Source organism: Acinonyx jubatus, chromosome B1 (assembly GCF_027475565.1).
Source record: "Acinonyx jubatus isolate Ajub_Pintada_27869175 chromosome B1, VMU_Ajub_asm_v1.0, whole genome shotgun sequence".
In the NCBI taxonomy this organism is placed as follows: domain Eukaryota; kingdom Metazoa; phylum Chordata; class Mammalia; order Carnivora; family Felidae; genus Acinonyx; species Acinonyx jubatus.
The window spans coordinates 120,760,173-120,770,507 of NC_069382.1; the positions used below are offsets into that span (position 1 = coordinate 120,760,173).

General features: G+C 39.4%; 1 protein-coding gene across 3 annotated transcripts in view; it reads right to left on the reverse strand.

Annotated features, from left to right (window-relative positions):
* Positions 1-9,441, reverse strand: part of RAP1GDS1 (Rap1 GTPase-GDP dissociation stimulator 1) — a 169,276-nt gene extending 159,835 nt beyond the window's left edge. Inside the window, exon 1 of one of the 3 annotated variants that reach the window (XM_015063560.3) lies at positions 9,273-9,441. In XM_015063560.3, the coding sequence (XP_014919046.1) occupies positions 9,273-9,276 (4 nt within the window). In that variant the 5' untranslated portion in view covers positions 9,277-9,441. The remainder of the gene's footprint in view (positions 1-9,272) is intronic. The other 2 variants (XM_015063558.3, XM_015063557.3) reach the window with 2 other exon arrangements.
* Positions 9,442-10,335: the final 894 nt, after the last annotated feature.

The window sequence follows — 10,335 nt, forward strand, 5'->3', positions numbered from 1 at the left end:
TTATTATGACTATATTTTAGGAACGGCTGACTGGATAGATAGTGATACCATTTACTGAGCTAGGGAATTCACAGGGAGAAAAAGTCACCGGTAAAGATGAGGTAGTTTAGCATGACTCTATAGTAGAAACAAGCAAACTACTCCTGTTTTTGAATAGCCTATAGGTAAAACAGTTTTACATTTGTAAATGGTTGAATAAAATCAAAAGAGAAATATATTTCATGATGTGCAAATTATATGAAATTGAAACTCAGTGTCCATAAACAAAGTTTTAGTGTAACACAACTTACTCCTGTATTTATTGTCTATATCTGTGTTCACATTATGATGACAGAGTTGAGTAGGTGAGACAGAAACCGTGGGTAGCACTTTCATCAGTTTGCCCTGTTGTCTGATGTGCTCCAAATTATGGACAGCACTGTGGATAGCACAGTTATGGCTGTCCACTGTTTCAAGTACCATGTCTACTGACATAACACAACATTTCACTTTGATCAAGTCAAAACAGGAAAAGCATACTTCAAATGTCATACTTTTAAGGTATTTAAAGTGGTATATGGATTAGTTTGTTATTGAATAAGATAGCAAACCACTGTATCGTGCAGTGACACTATAGCTATGCTAGAAAAATACAGCACTATATTATCAGACTAAGCCTTCATCATATTCACAATTCATAGGAAAGGGTCAGAGAAATTAGAAAACATAAAACATAATGGCTCATCACAGCCGAATTTCTTTTCAAAAATAAAAAATGAAAATGAAGTTGCAAATGAAGTAAGTTTCTGAGTGGCTCACTCATAAACCAAGCACGGAAAGCTTGGTGAGCTCATGGTGAGCTAACGAAATATTTCGGGGGGTGGGGGGGAGGGGATGCGGTGATTTGTTTGAGGCAGCCTTTCTGTGATGATAGCTACTTGAAGAGGTGAGGACACTAGGAACAATATAAATATTCAACTAAAAAATAAGGCAAATGATTTTGAAAGGTTTTCCTTGGTTCTTGATGAGCTGACCTGTATTAGTGACACTGCATGTTATCTGTGGAACGACTGATGCTGAGTGTGAAGTAACTAAAGAAGTAGCTTCTATGAAGAGTCTGCATAGAATAGGCAAGAATATTTTCAAAGTTGAGAAAATATTAATTCAGTACAACCTGAAGTGGAATCTGCTAAGATGTGTTACAAATGATAATGGTAAAAATGTGAAGAACAGTAAAAGGCATAGCTGAACAAACTTACAATGTTTGTGGAAATGTAAGGTGGTTAAAGTCTATGCTTATTCATTACATTATTTATTGGCAGGCATTTTATAAGGAAGATATTTTAAATTATCATGCCAGGAGTATCAACTTCATTCACTCTCATTGATTTAACCACTGTCAGTTCTGTGTACTTCGATAAGAATTAGAAGCCAAATATCCTGACTTACCTTGTCACAGAGCAGTTTAATGGCTTACCAATGATAGAGTTTTATCGTGATTTTTTAGCAGAAAGGTGAGAATGCACGGTGCATGGGTGGCTCAGTAAGTTAAGCATCTGACTCTTGATTTCTGCTCAGATCGAGTCCCACGTTGGACTCTGCACTGATGGTGCAGAGCCTGCTTTGGATTCTCTCCCCCCCGCCGCCCTTCCCTGCCCCCCCCCCCCCAAATAAGTAAAACATTAAAAAAAAAAGTGAGAATGAAATTTCTGGGGGAAAAATGCCACTATTATCAGACAATGAATGCCTCTGGAAATTAGATTTTGCTGCAGATTTGGTGTTTCCTAGAATTTGACCTGAAAATCAAGGCAAAATAGTGCTTATATGAGAAACATAACTATGTTAAGTCATTTTGACAAAGTTGTTGGAAACACAAGTAACCATCAATCTGCTATATACCCTTCTCGTGCTGTCAAATGTTATACAATAAGATCTCCACACATATACAAATCTATAACATATATTTTGCAAGCTCAAACTACTGTTGCAGCACTGTTTTTCAGACCTTATTTTAGACGCAAATGAAACTTCCAAACATCAAAATCCATTTAAGTAACAGAGGAGTTTCTACTTTACTATTGTAAGTGGTTAATTTGCAATGTAGTAGCATGGTAAATGTTAAATGTCAAGAGAAGAATCTAAAAGATTCTATAATTCCTTCCATAGAAATGAATAGTCTCATTAATAAAATCATATGCCTATGGACAGATACACGGATACAAGCATTTGAGAGTACCTATCTGTGTGAAAACATGTTCCAAAGACAAAATCCATAAAATCACATTAAAGATCTGCATTAACAAATGAACATCTGGATCAATTTTGATGGCAGGGTAACTCTGAATCCCAATTAAGTGAAATGCTATCTCAAAAACAGAATTACAATATTTTCATTGGTAGACCTATATTGCAATAACTTTTGTTCAGTTAATGTTGTATTTTGAACATAATCAACAAAATATTTGTGGATATTTGTTTTCTCTCATCATATATATTTTCTCTCTTATTTTTGATTTTGCCTCTTGGCCTAAATACTGACCATCTGACCCTTTATGTAAAAAGTCTGCAGACCTATGCTCTATGGTGAGGCTATTAAAAGTGCAGCATCATCTGCCAAAGTCTTGACAATGCAAATTCTCAGCCTACCCAACACCTACTTACCAAAATTTCTGAGGGCGGGCCTAGTAATTTTTTTTTAACAAATGCTACAGGATTCTTAAGCAAGCCAGAATTTGAGAATCACTGCTCTAAAACAAAATTTTAGAGACTGAGCTCTCTCCCCCTGGATAAATTACTTAATTCTCTGAATCGGTAGAATGGGGATAGTATCACCCACTTCATAGAATTGTTGAAAAGATTAAAATTAAATTTTAAAAATATGAGAAAGTATAAAGTTTAACATAACTCATCAATAATTCTTATTAAAAAGTAATAAATGATAATTATTAATCCAGTGGTATACCAGAACCCACCTGTACCAGCCCATGAGAAATGATTATTAAATTTTTAAGAATTTTCGAGGCAATTATTAAAACACACATTATTGAAAATTAAATCTTATAAACTTAAGTAAGTTATATTAAAACAAAGATATTACTACTCAAAACTCATTACTACTTAATTATTTTACTACCCTTTACTATTGTCTGTGCTCACAGGTTCTTATATCTATATAGCGGATCCACCATATACTAGTGTGCTGTATCTCATCTCTTCCCAACCATGAATTCATAGGATATCAACAACCACCACAAATCAGGGCTTTTGTGGAGAAGGGTTTTTGGTTAAACATTAACCATCACACCTCTAGTTATCATTATTAATTATTACACAATAGTTTGCTTTTGAACTAAATGAGTTTGAATTAACTATGCATGTAGAGATGTCTAATAATCTCTTAGATGAAGACAGCCCAGACACACACACACACACACACACACACACACAGGCACTAACAGCATACACGTAGTAATTAAAATCATAAATATGGACAAAATTAAGCAAAAACAGCTTTTAGAGAAGAGGCCAGATACATAGCTCATAAAGACAAAATTAATTTTCTGTACAAAAAGTTAGAAGGACTTTGGAGTTTGTAAGCATAGCCAATCATAGCTAGCAGCTCAATTTACTTCCACTTATCACTATCCTAATTCTCACTTTTAATGCCTGGAATGCTTCTAGCAACAAAAGTTGTATAAATGGATGTACTGAGAGAATGACATTACTCTGCAATTTGAATCCATATCTTAGCCAGTATGAGTAATGGTATTTAAGGCTGTCTGGTTAGACAAAGCTAACAGGTTGGTTCAAACCCTGAAGTGCTACCTCAAGTCGACATTACTCCAAAGAAAAATGAATTATATAAGTATGTTTATGGCATATTTAAGACATCAATGATACTGAGTACATTTTAAAGTTCAGTTTCACAGAATCATAGGATTTTATAACCAAAATAGACTTTATAACCTATTCTGGTATCTTCATTTATTATACCTCCTCTCTCCACAAGAAAGAACTATTTGCCAAGTTAAATGCCTAGGAAAGTATTTTAAATTAAGTGTTATCTGAACATGATTATCTAAAATTAACATGAAGTTCCCAAAGGAGTGGATCTTCCTTCTCCACTCTTCCTGATGTTTATGAGCAAGGATTAAAAATTTTAAGTCATTCTTATAGCTGTTGTTGGTGCCACCAATAACATCAGAATTGCCAAGTTCAAATTCAGGTGACTTGGAATCTCTGAAGAGGAAAACCATACTCTTCCCCAAAGGCAGCTAGAAGCTCCAACATTCCACTGTGAAAGTTAAAATCTACAGTTCACAAAATGAATTAGGGTTATTAAAACCTCCCAAATCATAGTACTAGATAGACTATGACTCTACCAAAGTTAATGATTTCAATTCTCCTGTAAGTAAAAAAAAAAAAAAAAAAAAAAAAAAAAAAGACATATACAACATAGATATAACGGCAACATAAGAAAAATTATTGAACTAGTCAATCTCTTTTAAAATAATAAATTTTAGTGATTATCAGTTTACAAAGATTTTTATCACTCTGCAAAGAACAAGTAAAAGTACTATTTTTTACTATTTATCTATGAAACCATTCCTGGACTTAGAAATACAAAAGAAAAAAAAAAAAAAAGACTTACATCTAAAGCTAACACAAATTTATAGAGAAAAACAAAACTCCAGGAATTAAGAGTATAATTAGAGGCATACATACAACTAGAGAAATCCAAAATTCACAAAGACTAATAGTAAATAAAAAGTGATAAAACCATTCATCAGTGAAGAGTACACTTTATGTAAAATGTCATGTGAAATTATAAAACCATTTCTAAGCTCACTCTGTATGACAGATATTGCAAACATAAAAAGCACACTGTATTAAGACACAATGACATAAAAAATGGAATGTCAAAGAAATTTTGAAGCACTATGGTGAGATAACAAATTATTCTCAGGCAAGAAAATAGCATGTGTCATTCCATGTAAAGTGCAACATTTTAAAAATGTTTTTAAAAACCTATGCTTACTTACAGATCTTTAAATAGGTCAAGGGATATAGCATGAATACATTGGGAATTCTTAGTTCCACTTACTCATTATCCAGTTAGCCTCTACAACTGACCTCCATTTCTAGCATACCTCTTAAAGCTGCTTTTTAGAAAATATACTGAGTAATATCCTAAGCAAACTACATCAACAAAGATCCTTTTCTCAGTCCTTATCACTGGTCTGAAGCAAAAGACATTATTGACCATTCTTTCATGAAACCAACCACATGCAGATTCTAGTCTTTCACTCCTACGTCCCTTCCAGTGTCAAATCATTCCATTCCACTTCCCTAACAATGGGTCATTCTTCAAGATTCTTACTTTGGACAAATTTTTTCTTTCTCTCTGTTGTCTCTCAGCCTCCTACCTAACTTGAAATATCATCTCAGGAGATTTATGGGTAACTTCCAGATCTCTAGTTCAAAATCCTCTCTTAAGAGTTAAAATAACTATTTGTTAAATATTTTTTTTTACCTAGTTTCAGTCAGTCAACAAATGGTTACTGCATGGCTACTATGTGTCAGACACTAGTGTTAGAAATGTATTCAAAACCTATTATAAGAATCCCTGTCATCAATGAACAGAGAATCTAAATGGCAAACTAAACAGTCCAATTCACCAGGTCCAAAACTAACGATTCACATTTCCTCTTCCAGTGGATTAAATATATATTAATAATTTTACATCTCTCTATTGCCCAGGTGACAATGTATGACTCCTTTCTCAATTCCATATTCAATAGGTTAGCAAGGAAATTCTGTTCTTTATTTGCAGTATTCTCTTCCCATTGCCACAGCCAAGTTCAGACCAGTAAACATTTTCACCCACACTGCAACAACCACCCTCTGAAGTGTTCTCTATTTTTTGATCTAATTCATCTTTGACTCAATTGACAGATTAATTTTCCTAAACCACAGACTTGATCCGTCACTTAACTACAGAAAAATATTTCACAGTCCCTCAATAGACAAGTCAAAGTCCAAAAACTTTTTCAACTTGTCATTTAAGGTCCTCCATTATCTGGTCTTTACCTATTAGTACTGAGGAAGGTGACACACACTCTTACCTTACCTTTTGCTCCAACCAAACATGGTTATTTAACCATATCCTGAAACTCCTTGAGTGTTCCCTCTCTAACTTCACTTATGCCATTTCTCTCCTCCCAACCCCCAGCCTGATTAACCGTCTCCATTCATTTTTACCTTTCAGCAGCTTAACCAACTTTTTTTGTTTCAAATAACATCATTTTTCTAAAACCTTTTCTCCATGCCCTGAATCTACAATACATGTAAATGTAAAGTTATTTTATATCACTTATACTTTATTTCTGTTATAGCTGTGTATGTACCATCTCATTCCTGTTAATATTATATGCAGCTTGAAATATGAATGTCTTATTCCTCTCTTTCCTCCCACAGTACAGTGTACGTGGTTGATATTCAATAAATATTAAGTACATGTTGAATTTATAATAAAATATATACATTAAATAATAGCCATCACCCATAACATTCTATAGGAAGTTTCTTTCACTTTCTTACAGGGAAAAATCACTGCCATGAGATTATTGAAAATCACCTTATTTATGGAGCGCCTTGGATGGCTCAGTCGGTTAAGCATCCAACTTCAGCTAAGGTCATGATCTCGCAGTTTGTGAGTTCAAACCCCACATCGGGCTCTGTGCTGACAGCTCAGAGCCCGGAGCCTGCTTCAGATTCTGTGTCTCCCTTGCCCTCTGCCCCTCCCCCACTCGTACTCTGTTTCTTTCTCAAAAACAAACAAACATTAATTTTTTTTTAAATCACCTTATTTATTTCTTGAGACGGCCTTAAAAAGTGATTTTTTTCCTACCATTAATGAAGATACCTTTTATGTATACACGAATTGTTATAACTTCCTTGGTTCAGAATATGAAATTGCTTTCCACGGTTTCAATTTTACATTATTGTATGTATCTAGTGATCATCCGATAAACCACCTTACCATTGAAAACAGCAGTGCAGAAGGAAATGGCTAGCCTGGAGGCTATTCCAAAACCTTTAGCTCTGAGAAGACCCAACTTTCCTTTTCTTTTCTTTGTTTTTTTTTAGTGAGAGAAGAGTAGTCATAGTAAAATTATACTTCTCTGTTCCCATTTCCTCCAAGCCTCCATGATAGTCTACCAACTTGAATGTTTGTTCACAGCCCATACTTTCAGGTTCACAAACCGAAAATAATAGGTAGGTTTTAAGTCCAACAATGAATTCACCAAAGATTTATTGAATATCTACTATGTGGAAAGCACGGAGGGGTGGGGGGATACACAAAAATCAATAAGACATAATTTTCATCTTTTGGAACTCATGACTAAATGGTAACCACACACACACATAAACAACTCCATTATAAGGCAGATTATGTAAGTACTAAAAAGCCTCCAACAAGGTACAGAGTGCTATGGGAGACTGATTTAATCAAAGAGTATCTGAGAGGTTCCAAATAAGAGGTTTCTATCTGGCCATTCTTTGAAATCAAGCAATAACATTTAAGATTTTGAAGATTAATTATTTTTAAGTAAATAATTTTGTTTTAAGTATTTTTATTCATAAGTATTGCAACATAACTGAATTTTTTCTACTGAAAAGATTCTTACTCAACATGGAAGTTAAAATTTTATTTAAATGGATTTTGTAGCTCACCTTGAAACATGGGCAAATGTATTTTACAGGAGAAACTTGTGACCTACAATTAGGAGTAAATTTTTGAATGTTCAAGGAAAATTCACAATGTGTCCGATAATCTGAATTAATATTTATTTAAATTTGTACTCCTAGAGAAAAGCTAAGTACCTATGAGCCACCCATTTCTACATAAATTTGTTCACCATGTCAATAGCACATCAAAAGGGGGAGAAAAACTGAACTGAAAATAAAATTCAGGGCCCGATTCATTTTTCATTCATATCACCTCCTGCAACACTAGCCTCAAAAGTCTGAAACAGAGCTTGGAGCATTTGCTTTCCCAGTAAGCTCCATCGACACCATTTCTAGATTTAGATACTTCCTTGAAGATTCTGAGTTGCCACGACCTAACTCTAGTTGTGTTGAGCACTGTATTGACAGATCAAAGAACCACACTCATTTTAGGCTTAAAATAACCTGCACGGAAGGGGTAGGAGAATCCGAGTTGACAGATGCCAATGGAGCAAATTTTAAAAAGAGGAAACTGATAACAGTGGAAGCAAACTGGGAACATGTAGCAGTATGCTATTCCGAAATGCTACTATTAAAAAAAATAATTGCAGAATTAATCAGACGTTTTTGTAATTACTGAACTTAGTATTTAAGCAATATGTTATTTAAAAATTTTAAGATAAATTACATGCAGTTTTAGAAAATATATTTGCTTTTAAATATCTCATCCAAAACAATCTCTTGAGATTAACCAGACATACAAAGGAACTAAAATCAGATTATGTAGATGTAGGCAGGCTAAGCTGGGAACGAATAACTAACACGTAAGTTCGGTAACATGTTACAGGGTGCGTTTCCTCCTACAGTAGACAGGCGAAGGAACCAAGATAATGGGCTGAGCACAGGAATATTGCACACTGTAGTCACCCAACACTAATTCAACAGCTAGCGGCTCTATGCATCCTTCCTCACGTTCCTCGTGGCCTCTGACAAGTCATCCTTTCAACCCATGAGGCTGTCCGCTCTCCCCCATCAAAAATAATTTCCGTGCACGTTGTACAATCGCCCTGACAAACTACTTGCTCGCACTTCCCCGCCTCGGCATGAACAGTCCCCAAGATGGGGAAAGGTCGCCCTGACAGGGAAGTTAGGCGAAGTGGTCTCTCTGGCGGTCCGACCGAGCCTCCAGCCCAGCAGACGCCGGGGAAAGGAAGCGGGCGGCCTCCGGAGAAACGGGGATGGGGCAGGCAGAGGAGGCTAGCCCGCGAGGCAGGCTCCGCGGTGCCCGGGCACCCGCTAGGGCAGGAAGAATGGAGGAGGGGAGGCGAGGCAGCGAGGTGCCCGAGAGCCGCGGCCCGACCCCACCCCGCGCTCGGGACCCTCCCAGCCCAGGGACCGGCGTGCGTTCCGCGTGCGCCGACTCTCCCCGGAGGAAGAGCCACTGTATTACACCCGTGGATTTGAGAAATCTGGCAACTTTGCGCGAGGAAGGCTTCCCACCCTGCAACACGCCGAGAAAGAGAAAAATGTCAGGCGATGACGGGGGAGGAAGGATGACTTACCCATGTTCCTCCCAGAGGGTGAGGAGCCAGCAGGGCGAGGCGAAGGTCTCCGGTGCGGGCGGCGCGGCGCTGTGTCCTCCCTCTACCTCTGTCTCTCCCGCAGCCAGGGAGGGACCCGCGGGGGGCGGCCGCCGGGGAGGAGCAGCTGCTGCTGCTGCTGCTGCTGCAGGCGGCGCGGCCGCGGCGGGGACGAGCGGCGGGGGGCGGGGCGGGGCGGGGCGGGGCGGGCGGGCGCAGCCTGCGGCGGGCGCGGCTCCGAGCGGGCGGGCGGCGGAGACGCCGAGCTGACTTGAGGAGCGCCTGCCCTGACTCGCGGCCCGGGAGCGCCCCGCCCTCCCCGCCGAGCATGCTCAATACCTCCCTCTTTTTTTTTTTTTTTTTTTTCCTCCACTCCAGAGGCAAGTGATTCTGAGCGTGCGGGTGGGCGTGTTTGCGGACCAGCTGCAGCCGCCGCGGAGGAGGTTGATGGCGACCGCCTGCGGTGCGGCGGGTGGGCCGGGAGAAGGCAAGGCAAGGTGATACGGAGTCCCGAGTGCTACCATCTGGCCTGCCCCGGCTTGCTCTCCGACCCCGCCAGTCCACACCCGGAAAACCGACCCATGTTCTTTACGGGACAACCCGGTTGCACAGGCGGGAATTTCCCGGAGACGCTGGGCCGCCTCAGACCCGGGAGGGTGGTCGAGAAGCAGAGCGGGCACATTGAAATGAAGCTGGAATGGACGCATAGGCGATAAGGCCAGCACCTCTGAGAGACAGATACCTGAGGACGCCCGTTTTCCGAGCAGCCTGTGGGCCCGCTGAGCACAGAGCAGGGAGGTGGTCGCTGGGAGGGCGCTTAATGTTGGCGGGCGTAACGGTGGGACAGTTAGGGCTGTCTTGGCTGTGGGTAGTTTAAAAACAGAGAGGTCTGGGCAGTCGAGAACAGTGACCGCCCCAGGATTTCCTTCAGGGAGTCAGCTGTTCTTCCGACGTGAGCGCGGCCTTCCATTCCCCCGAGACGCCTCAACAGCCTTTTAACTGGGGTGCCCTCGGGCTCCACCCTACCGCGAGGGCACACCCCTCT